Consider the following 21,296-nt stretch of genomic DNA (forward strand, 5'->3'; position numbering starts at 1 on the left):
TGAATAATTGAGAAAATGTTTGTAAAAGTGCAATAAATGGGAATCTAAAAAAAACAAAAACTTTATTGCTTTATTGGGCAATAAATAATTTGCCAGGAAGAAAGATTTAGAACCATTACATTCCACCAGCAGGAGGCAATAAAGAGCGGTTCCCTGCGGCCACCGTTCAGTCTCCTTTTCCCATCTGATGGGAGGTGGTGGGACAGCAGTTCTCAGAAATAGGAGGCAACCTGTTGGACAGCTCGTCCAGTTGCTCTCTCTCCGTCCTTCAGCTGCTGAATCTCCTTCCTCTGACTCTCAGCCTGTCTGCTGGATTATTGCCCTTCTCCTGCTGTTCTTCACATTGGAATGACATCCTCCTGAACTGAGGCTGCTGTAATGAGAGGTAAGCGTATGCAGCTGCAGCCCCTGTTTGTGCCCCTCTTGTATCAGCATGTACTAGGATCTCAAACTATGGTCAGTGTAGTTATTACCTCTATGGTCGCCATGTGTTGAGTTGTTAAAACTGATTTAATCCTTTCTTTTTTTCTCTCTTTCTCTCTCTCTCCAAAGCCTCTATCCTTGGATCAGTTTGTGCTCTCCTCTTGCTCCTGCGGGAGCCCGGATGCCGGGGAGATGAGGTTACAACCAGCACAGGTGGGTAGGAGGTTAGTGGGTTAGAACCCGCGACGTTAGTCTCAGAGGAACTGGGCAAAGAGGCAGGAAAACACACGTGGAGTTTAAAGCGAAGCTCTTTAAGAGGGATCTTTGTGATCCCTCTTGGTTTTGTTAGTTCTTAATCTGAACATGACAGATTAGGCTGGTGTGGGAGTATCAGACATTCCTGGAGCCAAGAAAACAAAGGCATGTCTTGGCAGGTGGAGTCCTGGTGTTTTAGCAACTTGATGCAATTGCCTGTGCAAGTTTGACACAATTGTCTTATTGAGCTTTTAAGTAAGATGCAAACCAAAAGGGGGAAAGTTCTGATGTTATAATTATCGTCGTCGAATAATATCTGTTCAAAAATCAACTTAGTGGATAATTCTGAAATTAAAGGAAGCATGATCCTGGTGCTATTTCAGAATATCATATGCAAAGATTGTAACTGAGAAAATGTTGGTTTCGTGGATAGTTTAATTTTCTTTTAACAGTTGAAATCAAAAAGCAAAACAAAAGGAAAATCTTTTTCATCGTCTACTTATTGTCATTTGTTTTGCCCTGACTTCATTTGATGTGATTCAATCTGTAAGCAGAATCACTGCATTAGGAATTATGGAGTGTTTAAATGACAATTACTGCCAAGCAAATCAATCGCATGGGAAATTCTAACACCTATTCTCTTAAAGTCTTCTAAATAAACAAATAAATCAATAAAATACCTCAGGCCAATTAGCCATAAATCTGAATTTCATGCATCCAAGCAGAATGCAAGCACAATTTCAGCTTTTAGCAAACATTCGTAATTGGGGGGAATTCCAAGTATTTGTTCATCTTAGGCAGACTTTTCCAGTCCGTCTTGCACAGACACATCCCCCTCTCACGCTCTGTGTGCCATCTCGCTCTGAATCGTTTTACCTGTCACGCATTTCTCATCTTCTTCACTTCCTAATCTGATTCCATCATCTGTCATGCGTTGTCTGATGCATTTCTTTCCAGATGAAATTCTAGCATCACTGTTTTTGCCATTAAATGGAGCAACTCATCTCAGAAGACTCTGTTTGTGGTTCATTTCAGGTGAAACTGAACCGAGAGTCGAACCTTTGTTGACCCGAGAAATCAGATAGTCTTCGCGTGAGTTTACATAGTTGTCAGGTGTGATTCCTGGTTGTGATAAGGCTCAGAGAGAGGGGTGATGGAGGAGGTGTCTCTTTGCATGAACAGTGAACTCTATAAAACCACCTTCACAGAACAGATGTTCAGGTGTTTGGATATTTCATGGTTCACCACCCATCTCTCCTTGTGAGCATATCTACAGATTCATGCAGGGTGATGCAGTGCTTTAGGCAATGATTTATAAAAGTTTCTGTCATCCCACAACAAGCCTGTGTGAACCAGTTAATTTATGCCACAGAACCCGTCCTCTTTGTTTCTCGCCTTTCTTCTGTCCGCAGACAAACAATGGGCTTTTCATGTGGGTTGTGTTATGCGCCGCCTGCTTCACTTGACTTGTAAAAAAGAAAGTTAATGATTATTCCTAAGTGTGTGTTATCTTCCGCTACGTTAAATCCTCCATCAATATGCAGCTTGTCTGAATCCACCGACTGGTAACAGTAGGAAGCTGTTAGGTAACGCAGTCTGGGTGCCGGCGCCACTGCAGCTAACTAATCAAGTCATTGTGTTGATATTGTTGGATTAGAAAGAAAACTAAAGGGGGGGAAAAAATCAATTTTGTTTCATGTGTGGGAATGTTGTGTACTGTTCTAAGGCGGTCCTGCAAGTATGAGAGTGAGTGGGCAAATGTTTGGCGGCTGCTTAGATGTTGAGTTTGTGCTTCAGATAAACCAAGTAAAAAAAAAAGAAAGAAAGAAACATTGAAACTTACGGTGGAATGAAGTGTTCATACCCCTTAAACTTTTTTTTTTATAGAATACAAATGTATGCCACATGTTTCACATTTTTATTTGCCAAAAAAAAAAGCAACTTGAAAAATGATAGATCATTTTCATTCAATTTCATGCATACGCTCTACCTCCAGAGGTTTGTGGGTGTAAAGTAATAAACGTAAGGCTGTCGTCTACCTGCAGACTGAGGGAACATTTTCAGCTATGAACCTCTGCACCTTTCTCACAATAAAACCTTTTTCTCATCGTCTAAATGGTAGAACTTTGGTTTAGAGGTCTATAAATTACAACTGATTTGAATTAATGTTACATGAAACCCAGTCATGATTAATTTGGAAAGTTTACTGTTTGGCTCAAATAAACCACAGGAGAATAAGTCATATAGTTTTATAACATTGTTTAGCAGACGTACTGTAGTCAGTTTGTCACAGTTTATCATTTTCTTCTCTGTTTTTCCAGACATGATGTGTAAGAAATGGTCTACAAACCCCAAAACCAAATAAATATGCTGTTTTAGATCAAACTAACTTCTGGTCGCTGGATCCAGTTTTCATCTTGTATACTATTTTGCTGCCACTCCTTTCATATTGTCTATTCATTAGAAATTAATGAAGTTTTCCCTTGAAATAGTCTTGGCTTTAAAGGAAGGCGTTCATGTTTGCACAAAGGAGAGTACTGTTGTATTCATTATGTTAAAGAAGCCATCCAACTCCTGTTAAATACCTATTTTGACCGTAGCTTTGGCTAATTTTACGCACAGTTATTGTTCTGATTTCTTTCACAGTCGAGGTTGTCTTACTGGATTACGAACAAAAATGGAATTTAATTAAACTAGGAACAAAAGGAAAGTCAGAGTGCGATCCTGTTGAGGGTTGAGATAAAAGACTAATCCCTGAAGCTCACAAGACTTCACATCTGTCTCCGAAACATATCTGTTGTGTGTGAAGTTGGAAGAGCTATCGCAGGCTTGACCCGAACAGATGGTGCTGTAGGAAGTAAGTTTGTGTCAAGTAATGAGAACTGCTTTCTGTTCCCCACCCTTTGGCTTTATGTGATGGTTCAAAAACGTTTGTGTGTTTATCATGTTGCCTGATTTTTGTGACGGAAAAAAATGGACCATGATGAATCTTTTCAAAAATCATTCCCAGATTTAACGTGGCAAGTATGCTGCAACCTCAGCATTTTGTGTTATTTGGTTTGGAGTATCAGCATTCCACAGCTTGACTTGGCAAGATTAGGCTTCCCACTTTTTTTTTTTTTCCAGGCTCGATTTCTCTTTACCACTGCCCACTGGCCTCTTCAGGTGATGCTACAGATTTTCCAGCGATTGGCGTTCATAGACTTGCATTTCCTTTAATTCTGGTGTAACCTTTTTTGTGTGTTGTTCTTTTGACTTGCTTATCACTTCCACTTCACTAAACATGATAAAAAGTCTAGTTAGTGAAGAAAAGCGATCCCAGAGCATGATGGTACCACCACCTTGCTTTACCATGGATTTAGTGGTTTTTTAAAATGTTTTTATTTTTTTTGATGATGTGGTGTGTTGTTAAGTAGGTTATTTATATAAGGTGAGCAAATACAAAATGTAGTTTTCAAAAGATGATCTTGTCTTTTGAGGGAATATAGCTGTACAAACAAACCTCTCTACAAACTAGACTTTACCTAAAGCTGCAAATGAGCAAATATCAGGAAAATCCCACTAGAACAGCTGGACTTTATTTACACTTAATTAGATTCTGTAAAGTTGACGGCATGCGCGTAAGAATGAATCCTGGAATGGACTCAAAGGGTGGCCCAACAAAGTATTACTTGTGTAACCAGTTTACTGCAGCTTTTAACATTTTTTGTACACCTTTTCTTATTTGTTTTTTTTGTTCAATAATGCAGCGTCTCAGAATGGAAAGGTTTTTGAAATCATTTATTTTGGTTTATGGCGTTACAAAATCTTGGCCCTTTTGGCAGTGCAAGGGTTCGCTTAGAACCACTGAATGATCCACCTTCTTTTTTATGACCAGATGGCAGAGTTTTTAACTCAGGTTTTCCACCTGTTTTCCACAGTGAACCCATGCTGTTACCTCCCATGTCAGCACTGGAGCGTCTGTGTGCGCTATGGCGAGGACAAGTATGAGTGTGACTGCACTCACACCGGATACTACGGAGAAAACTGCACCGTCCGTGAGTTGACTCACCTTCAAAAGTCCTCCTCTCATTTCCTCCTTTGTTATTACACTTCTCAGGAATTCAAGACCCGTGTTTTCTCCAAAAAGACACTTACGGATCAAGATGGATTCTTGTTATATTGCGACAAAGCTCCCTGGCTTTGTCGCAATCGAAGCCTTCTTGTCTAGACCAAATATTTGGGGAAAATCTGGTGAAACCGCCAGCAGGAGAGCAGCTGGATCAGAAGTTAATCTGTTGATTTCTTCTGCAGAGGCTTCTACTCTGCTGGTCTGAACTGGTCTGCTTCTCATTTCCACGAAACAGTCACCCTGCTGCGGTTTGCAATCACACGTTATGCAAACTCTGAGACTGACAGATATTTAAAGAGCAATAATTACTTGTAATGGTATTGGGGTGGGAAGGGGGACTGAGAGGGAAGTGAGAAAGGAAAAGGCCAGCAGAGTTAAACATGAGCTGAAGGAGAGGGACTGGGTGTGAACATCTGCATAGCTTTTTTTATGGTCTGACTTTTCGGATAACCTTCCCTTAATGTTTACGGGAATCCTGGCCCATTCTCCCTCAGAAAACTGGTGGAGTCATGTTTTACGGAAGTCATTGGTTGCATATACCATTTTTACAGCAATATTTTCATAGAGTGTTCATCCTTTATGATGTGATTTCTTTTGTGAAGAGCATCTCACACACACACACACACACACAGTGGAGAACGGATGCTGTCACACCCCTTACTTTGTATTTGACAAGGGAGGGCTAGGAGCTTCCCTCTTTTTCCTCCAGATGTAGCGGCTGTCATTATGGCCTAGCACGCAATACTCTCTGATGTCAAACAGGAAGACTTTAGTCTGACTTCAAAAAGGAAAAATTATGATGTGGCATTTTATACAGTGTATGTAAATATCTCGTTTCAGCTACAGTATGTTACAAATCTCGGCACATGATCAAGGGTTTGGACCACAGCAGACATGCAGGAAATAAAGTTTTGAGGGGTTTTTTTTATGTCACATTTTGTAAGAGTCTGACTTAAATCATTATTTCATCATTATTGGTAGAGTAGAGACAGACTCTACATTGATGCTCCTTAACAAGGAGAGCACCTCAGCATCGGACACTCTGTGCTGCCTGATGCAGATTGCTAAAATAAAATCTTTTGGTTTATGTTCCCTGGGTTCCAAGTTGGCAGATAAGTTTAATTCTTGTAACAAAGTAATTTTCTTATGAAGCGCAGGATTCCTGTAAGTTACATTTTGGTGCTTAAAAGTCCTTGGGAAAACATGCCCAATGTTGATCTTGTGGTTTAAAGGCGTTTTATCTTTTTGACAGGAAAATCCTGGATTCAGGTTTTGTAGCTCAATAATGAAAATGAGCTACCATGTTGTTAAACCCAGTTTATGAACTCAGTGAATACAGAGATGTGGGTGGCCTCAGCTGTTAAGGCTTACAAAGGCCCCTGATGGGCTATGACATAATGACTCAGCTACGTAAAGTACATTTCCTCTCCACATTCCCAGTTGTTCTCATTTCCACTAAAAAAATATTAAAAAGTGTGTTTTCTTCCTCTTTTTTCCCCCCCCTTTTGCCCCCTCACCATAGCTGAACTTTGGACCCGGGTGCGTCGGTTCCTCAGGCCCAGTCCAGATGTGGTGCACTACATTCTTACCCATTTCCAGTGGCTGTGGGACATCATCAACAACACGTTCTTACGGAACGTCCTCATGCGGCTGGTTCTGACGGGTCAGATGATCGTTGAGACAAATTCACTGGGGTCACGTAGCACAGTGTTTATTTATGCCACCTCTCTTCCTTTTATCAACAGTGAGGTCCAGCCTGATCCCCAGTCCTCCCACGTTCAATTCAAAATATAACTACCTCAGCTGGGAGTCCTATTCCAACCTCAGCTACTACACCAGGATCCTGCCCCCTGTTCCTGAGGACTGCCCCACACCCCTAGGGGTCAAAGGTGAGTTCTGAGGCGCTGAGGACTGTCAGTAGGAGTCTTATTTTTAATTTTACATGCAGTTGTTACACGTGTTCTCTGAGTTTGAGCTGATCAGACCATCAAGCAACTTTTAATTAGTAATTGTGGGATGTAGTAAATGTTGGAACATTTCTCACCTTTCTTTCATCAAGAGGTGAAGAAAAGAGGACGAGGCATTCGAGTACAGCAGATTTGTGATCAGGAAATTGCCATATAAAAGTTTCTGTTGGTCTAAACTTGTACATATCAAGAGCGATATTTGGAAAGTTTAAAACAATTGGTTTTAAACTTGACATCACACAAAGTGAGGGGTTGTAACAATTCAGCTGGAAAACAGATAAATGTGTGAAGGAAAAGGACAGGTTGTGTAGATGTGCACACTATTGAACTAATACTTTGCTGAATCATCATTCAGTTCATTTTCAGCATTCAGTCATCATGTGTTCTTATTTTAAATTTGACTAGTTGGAAATAAAATTCAGCTGTGCTCGTTGAATTTTTAAAAATATATATATATTACCCCGTTTGCATCCTTTGGCTGAAACCATATCTTGCAGAGATTTAACAAAGGATCTGAACAATTGTTTTCAGCAAAGTTGGACATCGAGATTTAGAGAAAAAGTGGGACAACAGTGACGTAACAAAAACTGGATACTTTCCCGAGATTTTATCAAAAAGGAAAGCAGGAAACTTGTCAGGGATGCCAACATCAACAAGGAAGGAGCTGCAGGATTTTATATAAAGGACTATTTGTGTTGGACATGTGGTTAAAAATGTCCATATTTTCTATAGACTAATATGGGTTATGAGAAAGAAACATATTCCTCCCAAAAATAAAAATATACAGGCCTGGCTAAAATCTCCCAAAGCCTTGTGAGAAAATGTGTTGTGGTTTAATGAATCCAACCTCGAAGTTATGGGACATAATTCCAAAAACTACAGTGAACATCACCTTAAAAACACCATATCCAAAATGTTACTGGGGTTACTTCTCTTCATGGGGAACCGAGAGATTTTTTTAAGGTGGATGAAGTTATGAATAGCTCCAGATATCAGTCAGTTTTGACCCAAAACCTAAGGGAGGCAGATTTCACAAGTTTGCGTTCGGATGTGTGCCTGTAAATCCAAGCATACATCCAAATCTAGAAAAAAAACGTGGCTTCACAAGAGAAAAATTAAGGTTAAAATTAAAGGCATAGAAGTCTCTGAATGAGTGAGATTGTGAACGTCTTCACAATCTCACTTATTTGGAGAACTTTTGCAAGGTAGAGCGTAACAAGGCGGCCTTTCGCGGTTGGATTTTACAGTGAGGATGAAGCTTTGAGGCAGAGTCAGGTGGAAACAGCAGCGGTTTATTCTTCACACAAAATCCACAACACTTCACAGGTGAAACTGCAGTCTTAAATAGTCCCAGCTGTGACGGACCAAACCACCTTTGATTCACAGGGGAATCTCAATTCATCAATCTCCACCTATTTAATTAAAATACCTTTTACTAAATACAAACATTTCCATTTACTTTTTATAAATATTTTATGTTTTATCTTTACACCATAATGAAACACCACAAAACCCATAAACAATCCCCCCCCACACTTTTCAATGGCCTCTCCTGGACTCTCTGTCTGGATCCTCTCCTCTGTCTGGACCCCCGGGGCAGTATTTGTCCAAACACCCTGGAGAGGACACAGAAAAGACAGGTGAGTCACTCTATATTAGCACTCCACACCCAACAGATTATGCACAAACATTTGCTCAGTTTTACCCACCAGTAGCTCATTGCTCTGAGTAACAATTATCCTCCCTTCACAGGCAACCACCGCACTCGTCAATGAGGAGCAGCTGTGCAGAGCCCAGAACAAAAGGCTACATGCAAATCTCTAAAAATACTCAATAAATACAATTAAAACTTCTTGTGTGCAAATTGTTATTGATGTGCAAATCTATGCTTAAAGTGCAGTGCTAAATAAAGTGCTTAATAAAGTGCTATACAGTGATTTAAGTAAAAATCGTCCCAGTAATGAAGATCTCTTCATTACACAAAGTGAGCAAATACTGTCAAATCTAGATAGAAAAGCAGATGAGACTCCTAAAGGTAATTCAACAAAGAAGTTGTTTAAGGGTGTTTACATGTGTGTGTGCAAGGAGATTATTGCAACTTTTTAGTTCTTGTTCATAATGGAAGACTAGTTGTTTTTTCTTTCCATTGTGTCATTACATTTTGAAATGAGTTATCTCATTTTTAACAACTCGTTGCCATTTCACCTGTGGTGTCAACACTTTGGAGGACGATTTCATGTACCAGTCTATGAATGTATTGTGTGTGACAGAGCGTCTTTTTTTTTTTTTTTCCTCATTTCGTTCAGGCAAAAATGGCCTCCCTGACCCTGAGGTTTTGGTTGAGAAGCTGCTGAAAAGAAGGACATTCAGGCCTGACCCTCAGGGCTCCAATATCATGTTTGCTTTCTTCGCTCAGCACTTCACCCACCAGTTCTTCAAGACCTACAACCGCATGGGTCTGGGCTACACCAAGGCTCTGTCACACGGGGTCGGTCCACGAAAAATAAACCTTTTAGAAAAAATGAAAATAACCATGAAAGTATTTTAATCAGATCTTGCTCAACTGTTGTGAACTAGCACACAATGAACCTCTAATAAATGGAGGTGTTAAATTTCCCTCCACTGAATGCGTGTTTTATCTTGTTACTCGTGCAGGTGGATGCGGGCCACGTTTATGGAGACAACCTGGAACGTCAGCACAACCTCCGGCTTTTCAAAGATGGAAAACTGAAATATCAGGTGAGACGTGCAGAGTCGGCTTTAACATATGGAACAAGATCAGAACGCAAAATAATAATTTCAGTTCTCCAGTTGCTTTTTCATCAGACCCACAAGATAATGTTGTGTCTTCATTTTCTATTTGTCAAAATAATTTTTCCTGATTCTTAGCCAAGAACAACTGAAGAAAAATATGCTGAACAATGGCCATGTTGCCAGAAACAGGGAAGCTAATTACCAAACATGTTCCGTGTCATAATTAATTCCTGTCTTTCTCCATCAGTTGATAGATGGAGAAATGTTCCCTCCCTCTGTAGTTGATGCTCCCATCAGGATGAGCTACCCTCCCGGGGTCCCGGCGGAGAGACAGATGGCCATTGGTCAGGAGGTGTTCGGGCTCCTTCCTGGTTTGGGTTTGTACGCCACACTGTGGCTCAGGGAGCACAACAGAGTCTGTGACATCCTGAAAGCAGAGCATCCTACCTGGGACGATGAGCAGCTTTTCCAGACGGCCCGCCTTATCATCATCGGTGAGCTCGACACTTTGGAAAACGTGTTTATTCTAGATTCTACATGAATTATTCACATATAGAATTTGCCCCTTATTCCTTGAATGACATGGATGTGAACTCTTTTGGTAATTATTTATTGTTGGTGTGATTAGCTCAGAATGGTCAGTAAGAAACACAGACTGTGGATTTTGTTTGTAGGATTCCATCATGTGCACACCGCTCTAAAACGATAGCAGGGTCACCGCTTAGCGCTAAAACATTCATTTTCAGACTCTGTTGCTGGGAACAGATGTGCCCACCTTTCATTCACAGCCTTTAAATGCATCACTTACTGCCTACAGGCAGCTTTCTGTGGATTTAGCAGAAATTGAAACACTTTTACTGCTCCTGGGTGAGAACCAAGCAGCGAATAGGATATACTTGTTCAGCAGTTTTTTTTTCTCCAACCCTGGTTGTGAAGGCGCATCGCCCTGCATGTTTTATGCCTTTTCCTGCTCCAGCACACCTGATTTCAATTAAAGTCTGATTAACATGCTTTTCCAGAACTGCAATCATCTGAATCGGGCGTGTTAAAGCAGAAAATATTTAAAACATGCAGGGCAGGGTGCTTTGGGGAAACACTACTTTAGAGTATTGTATTTTTATTTATTTTTTTTTCATTTTATGTGCTTTTGTTGTCCGTTTTCACAGTGAATGTACAAATTAAATAGAAGATTTCAAACACATAAAGCTACTACATTAAATACAGAGTGCAGAATTTGTGATGAACATTGCCGTCTGTCTAATTTCCAGGTGAGACCATACGGATCGTGATAGAGGAGTACGTGCAGCACCTGAGCGGCTACCTGCTGCAGCTCAAGTTCGATCCCACCATGCTCTTCCACTCCCACTTCCAGTACGGGAACCGCATCGCGCTGGAATTCAGCCAGCTCTACCACTGGCACCCGCTGATGCCCGACACTTTCCACATCAACGGAGACGAGTTGACGTACGCGCAGTTCCTCTTCAACACTTCTGTCCTGACTCACTACGGCGTGGAGAAACTGGTTGATGCCTTCTCTCGGCAAGCTGCCGGCCAGGTAACGACAATCTGAAGGAAACATCTGGAAGCTCTGAATAGTTGATTAAGGCTTTACGTTTGACTGAACAGATTTAAACAGTTTCTCTTGACCACATCGCATAAGAATTTTTTTTTTTTTCTTGTTTGCATTATGTTTCTAAGCTCCTTTTTTTCTGCAAACTATGAAACATTCTTTGGTTGTTTGTAGTGGTGATAGACGACGTGTAGCATTTGAGTTTATCTGCTTTTTTGTGACGGCATTTCTCGCAAGCAACTGAGGTGCTGTTGGACATTCATTCATTGTTTCCTGTTTTGCTGCATTATTACTAACAATATGTTGACATGATGTGTAAAAATAAAAACAAAAGGTTGAGAAAGTTGTTATACTTTGTTGGACATTTCCCAAAGTAAGCCTCTTAAAAGACTCAAGGGGATGCCAGATCTCATACGAGTGGATCCTGGAATGTTTTCCTCTGTTCAAGAACAACAAAGTTAGAACGGTTCTTGTACGATACGCGTCTCTGCATCTGACTGAATAATTTATTAGGCACCAATCATAACAAGTTGGAGCAGACTTCAGGGCTGCCTTAAACCTTTGTTCAACAAAGTGTCTAAAAAAAATCCCTTTGAGATTTTGGAGTGGCTACAGATTTGTCAACTGCACAAACATCTTCCATTCCATCACACCTTAAAAATGCTCTGTTGGGTTGAGATCTGGTAACTGTGGAAACTCATCGTGATGTTAAGGAAACCAGTTGGAGGTCGTTTTAGCTTGTGGGATGATTAATTATCCAACTGGAAGCAGCTATCAGCAGATAGATACAGCGTTGGATGTAGGCTATAAACAATGTTGGTACTCCGGCGTCCCAAGAAAATATCCCACGGTTTATTTCACCACCCCTCCAGCCTTATCAGTTAATATAAGACAGGTTGGATAAATGCTCTTCTTTTGTTTACGCCAAATTCAGACGCTATCAATAAAATGTTACGGTATCCAAATATGATTTGAATGGTAAAGGTACTTTTACCGTTATGCATTTAAAAGTATTTAGTTTTAATGTAAACCAAATACTAAAATTAAATAATAAACAATAGAACTGGGGAAAACAAAAATTTCACTGAGAAATATTTCAGATTTTGTTCTTAGTTTTATTTATTTATTTTTTTAAGGAAAAATAATGCGCAATAAATATCTTGCAAGAAATAACTAAGCTATTAATTTACAATTGTACATGTTTCTAATATAAAATTTGCAGATTGGTGGAGGCCACAACATGAACGCAATCGTCTCCAAAGTCGCCGTGGGAACGATAAAGGAGTCTCGCGAGCTCCGGATCCAGCCTTTCAACGAGTACAGGAAGCGTTTTAACCTCGAGCCATACACATCATTCAGAGACTTCACCGGTAAGACAGACGGCTGTTGTGAAACCCATGCAACTCCAAGTACAGACTGCCTGTAACTAGACTTGCAGCTTTCTGCAAATCTGTGAAAACACGCGCAACCGTTGTTGAGTAAAAGGCTGTTGACCTACAAAAGGCAGCAATAGGAGAGATGAACCGTTGGGATTTTATGTTGCGATTTGCCATAAAAATCATTTGGAGACATTTTGTCTTCATTTCAAATAGTTCCAGAAACGAGGAAGATTTGTGGCTGAAAAAAAACTCTGGCCACCATAGTCAGGGTCCAAAATATTTGAGGGTGCATAATACGACAGTGCTCTCTTTGAGAGGCCAGAAAAGGCCAGACTTAGAGCAGCAGCGCTCATGATTTCATGTCTGAAAGAGTGTTTGGTGCTGCAATGCTCAAGAGCACCAATGCCACACATGCAGCTTTTAAACTTTGTTTATGGGGAACGGCCAGCAATAGCACATAAAACAAGTGCAATGGAGCATCTGCCTTGCTGCTAAATGCCCCCGTAATATTATAGCCTGGCAACAAATCAAACTAGGTTTGAGTTTCTTTCATGCATCATATTTTGGGAAGGATTGAAGAAAATCAGTCTTCATTTAATGTTGATGGCCGGATTTGGGATTTGATTGGTCCAAAGGAGTTTTTCTATGATTGTGTTGCTCTCACTGCTTTTTATTGTACTCCTCAAACACATTCAGTCAAATTACAACTTCAAGTCGTGATGCTAACTTGTAAAGTAGAAAGAAAATTATGCATTATTTTTAAAATCTTATGCAAATAAAGGAAAGCTGACTGTCTTTTTTATGTATGCATTAGTTTTCCGTCAGAATCCAAAATCTTTCCTCTTTCTGCTTTTCATAATTGCTCAAGTTCAGTCAAACTGAATGAAGAGTAACTCAGTTTTTTTCTCGATAGTGTTTCAATTGGATTTGGGCCTGGACTTTGACTAGGGCATTCTAGCACATGATTGTCCAGAGCATCTTCTTCTGTACCCTTCTGAAGCGTTATATATTATGCTGATCTGCCACCTTAACATTCACATATCTGTCAGATTGATATATTTACTCATCTTCCTTCTACTGTAGTATCAGTGTAAATTTTTTGTGTTACTTCTGGTTCTTTTTTGCAGATAACGAAGAGATAGCCAGCACCCTAGAGGAGCTCTACGGGGACATCGACACTCTTGAATTTTACCCCGGGTTACTGCTGGAGAGGACTCGACCAGAGGCGATATTTGGAGAAAGCATGGTGGAAATGGGTGCCCCCTTTTCCCTCAAAGGCCTCCTGGGTAACCCCATATGTTCCCCAGGATACTGGAAGCCCAGCACATTCGGAGGCAAAGTCGGCTTCGACATTGTGAACTCGGCCACTCTGAAGAAGCTGGTGTGCCTGAACTCCCGGACGTGTCCCTACGTGGCGTTCAATGTTCCAGCAGAGGAGAAACCAGTCAGGAAAGAACGAAGCTCTGAGCTATGACCAAGTGCAGATCCCCGGGGGGGGGTTGTGTTTTTTTTTGTTTTTTTTTTACACCAGGTGGCTGCACAAAGCAAGCAAAGATATTTGTTTGGAGAAAACTTGTTTTTGCAGCTCTGCAGATCGTTACGGAGCCAAAGTGCTCTATGTGAAATCCAACTTTCTTGTTACTAAACTCGCTTGCAGTGTGTCCCACACTTGAACGATCACATCAATGAGGAGCCAAACATGTGTTTTTTATTAAATGCTTTCTGCCTACAGACTGAAAAGTTGCTGAAGTTTGGACCGTCCGGTAAAATAGATGTATTTGTTGGTAAATAGCTTATTTTGGAATAAAACTATAGCCACATGATGTGCTGTTTTCAATTAATAAAGATCGGAAGGTGACCACTTCCATTTACTGAAAGCACTGAATCAGTATTTATTCTGGCCTGCAGTCGTGATGGGAACGGAAACCTCACCCAATAATGGCGCACTGTGGGTGTTAGTTTAATGATTAGTCATATTAAACACCAGCATCACATTAAAGAATGTAAAACTTAACATTTTAGGAAGCCATTTGGGATAAATAAAGGTCTTTAGAGACAAATAGACTAAAATCTTAAGACAACACATGCTCATTTTTACAGGATGTTTCTCTAACATGGCTGAAACTGTTTTGTTTTGTCTTGGTGAGAGGCTGAGTCAACACAAATCTTGTTACTGGCACCCTGCGCCTTTTGTAAGAACATATAAAGGAAATTACGATCTGTTTGTATAACTTGGCAAATTCGCTGCCGACTGCAGTGATTGTAATTAACATTGCAAGTAGCTCATATTTTTATTCCTACGCAGACGAGTGAAGCCTGGAACTAGATTTAAGCATTTCCAGGTCTGGAGAAGTGTAGATAAAGAAAAGTATATAAATAGAGAGAGGGAGAAAAAAATATTTGTGTTCAAGACCATCACATTGTCAAAAATTTGTCTTTCAGTGCATCCTCCCATCCATCTTCCTTCTTTCCTGTCTTGTCTCCTTACTTCCTTTCTTTATCGTCTGCTTACCTTCTTCATTCCTCTATTATTCTTCCTTTCCTTCCTTTGTTCTGGCCCGTTTCCTTTTTCTTTCTGCCTTTCCTCACCCTCTTCCTTTATTCATTTATTCCTTTCTTCTGTCCATCTGTTTTTAGTTCTCATTTCTATGTTCCCTTGTACTTTTCTTTTATAGCCGGGACACTTTAGAAATATGTGTCCTAAATTCATTCTATCCTTTGTATTTTTACTTTTAGCATAAGACTAGTAAGAGGTCTGAAAATATCCACGTAGTAGAGTTTATGGACACACTGCCCTCTGGGGGTGGAAGCTCTAACTACATGTAAAGGCTTGCAGCAAATTCTCATCCCAAACGTCACCCGTGTTGCCTTCAAGTGCTTCCAGTAAAGTCTAAATGACACGCAATTAAACAGTTTTTGTAGTTTTGCTGTACTATAGTGGGGGCATCTAGTAGAGCTTATCTCATATGTTCGGTGGAAAGTTATAGAAAATGTGTTCAGGAGTAAACTTTTGTGGGCATTTGAGAGTAAAGTGAACTTTGAATAAAACGTGTCAGCAAGCAAAAGCAAAAAAAAAAGCTGTTTCAATTGTCCCATGTGACCTGATAGAAGTTATGTCTATAAATCTAATTCTTTCTTGAAGAAACGCCTGACATTGGCAGCATTGTCTTTCACAATTAATGACCTTTGGAACAAGACGGAGACTGTGAACACATTGTTAGTTCAACCAAAACAAAGATAGACATAAAAATTGTAGACATCACCCCCATCTCCCCATTCCAACCCAAAGCAGAATGCAACATTTTTGAAAACCAAATGAAAGTGGGAAATTTTGAGTGTTATAGTCTGTTAGCTGAGTTCTGATAAATATTAAATCTACTTCCTTTGACATAAATCTGTTTGCTAAAAAGTTTAATATGACTCTTCATAAATTGACATGAAATGTGTATTTCTGGAAGTAATAAATGTTGACTGATGTTGCTTTGTTGCAGCCCTAGTCCTAATGTGGAGAAAACTAAACAGCTTTCTGACTGGCAGTGAAATATTCTCCCTCTGAGCTTTTAATCACACAAACTTGAAGTCTGTCTCTTTTGAGACTCCCAGTGACGTGCGGTCAGGGGAGGCAGGTGAGGCAGAGCCTCACCTGTAATCATGGAAAAATAATAATGATAAAATCATTTATATTGCTATTTTCACCCTGTGGTTTGTACTATACCTATTTTTCATTTAATTTAAAAAAGTTCAGATTATTTTCTCTTCAAAATCGCTGAATTTCTGCATTTTCCCATTCAAATGCTCGGAAGCGAAGCTGGTGAGGCAGCAGCGAGCTGAGCCTCACCTGGGATTGCGCAACTTCTCGCTAACTGCACTGGCTGCCATTCTGAGAGCATGTTCGCCAATAAAATGGCTAAAAAAACATTTAATGTATGAACTGATTTTCCATAATTTAACTTATGTATATAATGTACAGTGTTTTTTTGTCACCAATTGTGTGTGTAACGTGTTTCATGTGCTGAAGAGCGATCAAAAACGGCAGAGAACAGATTCGAGGTGAGGCAGGCAGTTCTCTTGCCTCATGGCAGGGGGCGCTCATGATCCCAGACATTGTGATTCCACAACTGCAGAGTAAGATACTGTAAGCGAGCTAGCCAGGGAGCTAGCCATACAATAAGGTCAAGTGCAGCGATATATTTATAGTTTTCTCCTCTTACCACAGCAATTAATTAATAATCGCAAAATAATACTACAACAATACTACTGCAACAGACTGAATGTTCTGCTTTTTGCTTGGGAAATATTTGAGTGTTTTTTATTGTGTCGTTGTTGTCAGTTGCTATGGCAACGAGTCTGTGCGTAGCTGCGCTGATACCGAGAGCGACAAAAGACGTGGTTTTGGGTTGTACTTTAACGGGTTTCCCCTTCGCTGTGGAGCACAGCACGAAATGAATAATATCTACATGTCCAAGTTTGATTGAGTGAACGGAAATAGTCTTTTTGCCCTCCAGCGTTGTCCACATGCGCGCAATTTCCTTACATAAACAATAACATGCAGGGGGTCTATATTTGTAAATCTGAATATGATTAAGTCAGTGCCTCACCAGCTATGAACCTCACCGCACGTCCCTGGAGACTCCATAATTTCTTTGTGTATTTGCGTCCTTTATTTGTTTGTAAAAGGAATGAGTATAATTTTTTTTCTCATGATGTTGCAAAGAAACAATCCATTACAGCTAGGACCAGACACACTGCCTACACAAAGTGTGTGTGTTTCTTTACACACACGTCAGGGAGTGAACGAGTTATGATTTCACATTGAAAGCTTTTGAAATAAATAATACTGAACTGTAGAAGACATAACGGACAAAAAATATCCCACAACGAGGAAATAGCAAAGTTTGTGAAAACTAATACTCGTCCAGTCTCAAACTATTGACCATGATTACACAATTACAACAAACGTCTGTCTCTGTGTGTTTGAACTCAATATTCCCATTCACCAAGTCTCCCTGAATGCATCATCGGAAGGGGGCGGGGCCTATGCGAGCTAAACTAAACAGATTATAGCGTGAACAGACTAAGCGGCGCTATTTTAAAGCGGTTTCTGGTTATATTTCAGGTAAGTTGTTATAAATAAGCAGTTTCGCCAGTTTTGTAAATATGTAGAATTTCAGTTACACGAAAGAAATTCAGCTGGTTGTTTCGTTTGAGTCGAACATATGAAAGCTAGCTAGTTTCTTGGGAGTGCTAATAAAGCTAAGTTCACTTTTCTCCGAGGAACAGTGTGTTCGGCCTGTTTCCAACTTAAAATAGTTGAAACAAAACAATTTAATATATATTCTTTATAGAGGGTTATAATATTACATTAAAAAGAAGTAGACTGGGTTACTGGGTTGGCTATTATGTCGGCATCGGCAGGTTTGTTTAAGGCCTCCAACCTAATGTTTACACGTATCGCACATACTCCACAGAAATCTGGAGATGTGCTATCACTATGGTAAATAAAACAAAGTATTTATTGCTCTTGGTTTGGCTAAATGTAGTAAGCGGAGGGAAAAATATAGGTGAGAGGGATTTGTCAACAATGACTTCCTTCCTGTCTCTCCATCTGTTTCCCCGACTGGATTTTACTCGGATCAGATCAGAGCAACAGACCTTTCAGCTTAAGTTAAATGAGCTGACGCGCTGCTGATGTCCTATTTTCCAAATAGGCACCGTCTATTGTCGTCTGAGCGCTTGTATGTCTGTTACTCTGGATTGCAGCAGAGCATATTTTATGAAAAGTGTTGTCAATTAGCACAGGAATTCATCCACCAGGGCCTGATCTTGTTTCATATGTGGTGTGTTTTCAGAGCTGAGCCGCTGCCATGACTACTCTGGATGACAAGTTGCTAGGTGAGAAGCTGCAGTACTACTACAGCAGCAGTGAGGATGAAGGCAGTGACAACGACGATGAAGATGGGGAGAGGAAGACCATTCGGGATGCGGGCGCCACCGAGCCCGACATAGAGTACAGTGCAGACGGAAGTGCTGTCAACACAGGTAACAGAATGATGGGATTTTTGTCTTATTCGTCGTGCTGCTTTATCAGTAGATGTTAACATGTGTGAGAGTCTCATTTGGATAAGTATTGCAAAAGTATTCGTACTTACAGCTGAACTTTTTCACCTTTACTCAGCCCACTTCAAAGTATCGCTTTTAATCTCTCCAAACAAGGAATAAAAAGGCTTTTGAAAGCAATCAGTCTGCTACACTTTTAAGATTTGTATTCGTAAAAAATGATTTTAAAATCCCAATAAAATGCATTGTAGTGTGTGGTTGTACTGCGACAAAATGTGAAAACAACTCAAGAGGTACGGATACTTTTGTAAGCTCTGCACCTTTGAGGATTAAAAATACATGACAACGTGGATTTATTGATTTTATTTATTTATTTCTAATGTTCTGTTTCAGGGCCAAAGGGAGTCATCAACGACTGGAGGAAGTACAAGCAGCTGGAGGTGGAACAGAAACAGGAGCAGAAGAAAGAGATGGAGAGACTGATAAAGAAGCTGTCGATGACGTGCCGCTCCGATCTGGACCTAAAAAAAGACAAAGAGGAGGAGAAGAAGCTGCAGGACAAAATTAAAAGCAAAGTAAGCAGGAAAGAGCTGGATTCAGTTTATTTCACAAATCATTGAAGTAAATGAGTCTCCTAAATGTGGCTGGAATAGTTAAAGTGCAAGGAAATCATTAAGGAACGCTAGCCTGCTTAATAAAGTTTGGATTTGGTCATATTTTATTCGCCTGACGGCTCAACACAATTAACTAAACCAAACACACCGCTACGGATCGTTTATTTACTTTTCTTCAATGATAAATGAACCATCCTCTTCTCGGCTTTGTCTCGCTCCACAGATGACCATGCAGGAGTACAACATGCTCCAGGAGGACGAGGACGACGAAGACTTCCTCCGGCAGTACCGCATGCAGCGCATCGAAGAGATGCGCCGCCAGCTCTGCCGCGGGAAGCGCTTCGAGCGGGTGCAGGAGCTCGGCGGCGGCGAGGAGTTCCTGGAGGCGCTGGACAAGGAGGACAAGAGCACGTTGATCATGATCCACATCTACGAGCCGGAGATCCCGGGCTGCGACGCCATGAGCGGCAGCCTGCTGTGCCTGGCGCACGAGTACCCTCTGGTGAAGTTCTGCTGCGTGCGCAGCTCGGCCATCAGCATCAGCGCGCTGTTCAGGGAGAGCGCTCTGCCCGCGCTGCTCGTCTACAAAGGAGGGGACCTGATCGGTAACTTCGTGCGGCTCACCGATCAGCTCGGGGAGGACTTCTTCGCCGTGGACCTGGAGGCGCTCCTGCAGGAGTACGGCCTGCTGCCGGAGAAGCCCGCCATGGTCCCAAAGACACTGCGCAACGGAGCCATCATTCAGAGCAACGCAAGCGACGAGGACTCGGACCTTGACATAGACTAGGCTTCCAAATGTCTGATACTCTGCTTGGTAAAGCCGCACACCCAGTCTGCATGGACCATGTATATTTATTTATGTGAAGCCCTTGTTAGAGATTCTGCCCTGACCTCACAGCACCAAAGCTAAAAAAAAAAAAAGAAGCAGGAGAAGTCATTCACTTCATGTCATTCCATTCTGAATATTTGGATGAGGGTAAATGTCACTTATGATCATTGGTCAAAACACAACAGGAGTTCTGCTGTTGCTGTACATACGGTTCACTTCTTTCCTCAATCTCTGTCGACTGTTTGTGTTTTGTGTTCAACACATTCCATTGCGTTCTTCATGTCTTATCATCCATGTTTCACTCTTGTGAATATCAAACCTTCACCTCCAGACTGACCTTTTAGTTTTGTAACTTTTATATGTGCTGTACCCTCAAATAAACTGCAGCGTGTTTCAAATCACTTCTTTTATTTTCATTTATTCATTTTTTTAAAACAAGTGGCTAAGACCACAAAGCTGTTGAAGGAAAGTGCAAGTTGAAAGTTGCATTAATTAGTAAACTGATGTGTGGTGGCAGCCTGAAACAGAAACCCAGCTGTGCTTGCAGCTCTGAAACTATCCTACTAGAAAATGTGAGTGTTAGAAAAGAAAGGTAGCATTGTTGTCGTTTCCTGTTATAAGTAATGCTCTGCTTATGGCTGGACTGTGGAAATCCAAAATGGCCCTCGTCTGGCTAAAAAGTCAAGCAAAAAACAAAAAAGTGGCTTGGGACGCCGTAAAGTACGGCAAATATCCCGTTAAAAACGCCTCTATGCTGTCTGGTCTCTGGGTTCCATGGATCCTCTGTGTGTTTCAGCTCTATCAGCTAATTATTTTCTTGCTTCTTTAAGGTTACCCGTATTTCAGTAGAGATAACTGTAGCACATGCAGGCATGCAAGCAGTGGTGTAGGAAATATGAGCGCCTCTGAATCTGATTAACATTTTCATTGCTCTGGCAATTTTGGCTTAAAATAAATGTGTGCCTACAGAGTGGTGTTTTGATTGAAAAAATATTTTACCTATTTGTTGTTTTATTCTTACACTAGCAAATATAATCGTGTTAGATTAAAAAAAAAATCTAACAAAACATTTTCCCAGGCTGAAATAATCATAAAGCAACACACAAATTAGACAACGTAGCTTTAGTGTTTTGTTTTTTTTAATACAGTTAACCAAAAATATTTTAAAATACAATTTAGAGTTTAGGGCTGCACAGTGGCACAGTTGGTAGTGCCTCCGTGCTTCTTGCAGCAAGAAGGTCCTGGGTTCGATTCCGGGCCTGGGGTCTTTCTGCATAGGGTCTTTCTGTGCATGCATGGGTTCTCTCCGGGTTCTCCGGCTTTCTCCCACAGTCCAA

At 40.8% G+C, this 21,296-nt stretch overlaps 1 protein-coding gene and 1 long non-coding RNA gene across 2 annotated transcripts; both read left to right on the forward strand.

The window, feature by feature from the left end:
* Window positions 1–174: 174 nt before the first annotated feature.
* Window positions 175–20,360, forward strand: pdcl (phosducin-like). Its single transcript, XM_032570712.1, has 14 exons — window positions 175–385; window positions 553–636; window positions 4,599–4,715; window positions 6,312–6,452; window positions 6,535–6,678; window positions 9,063–9,244; window positions 9,412–9,495; window positions 9,758–10,004; window positions 10,779–11,065; window positions 12,303–12,450; window positions 13,587–13,930; window positions 18,315–18,498; window positions 18,910–19,091; window positions 19,354–20,360. Exons 1-14 carry the CDS (start codon window positions 379–381, stop codon window positions 19,915–19,917), a joined length of 2,715 nt encoding a protein of 904 aa, XP_032426603.1. The 5' UTR covers window positions 175–378; the 3' UTR covers window positions 19,918–20,360.
* On the forward strand, window positions 8,306–8,609 carry LOC116724351 (uncharacterized). Its single transcript, XR_004340144.1, has 2 exons — window positions 8,306–8,396; window positions 8,509–8,609. It is a non-coding gene; the product is annotated as an uncharacterized LOC116724351 (long non-coding RNA).
* Window positions 20,361–21,296: the final 936 nt, after the last annotated feature.

Source organism: Xiphophorus hellerii, chromosome 8 (assembly GCF_003331165.1).
Source record: "Xiphophorus hellerii strain 12219 chromosome 8, Xiphophorus_hellerii-4.1, whole genome shotgun sequence".
Classification (NCBI taxonomy): Eukaryota; Metazoa; Chordata; class Actinopteri; order Cyprinodontiformes; family Poeciliidae; genus Xiphophorus; species Xiphophorus hellerii.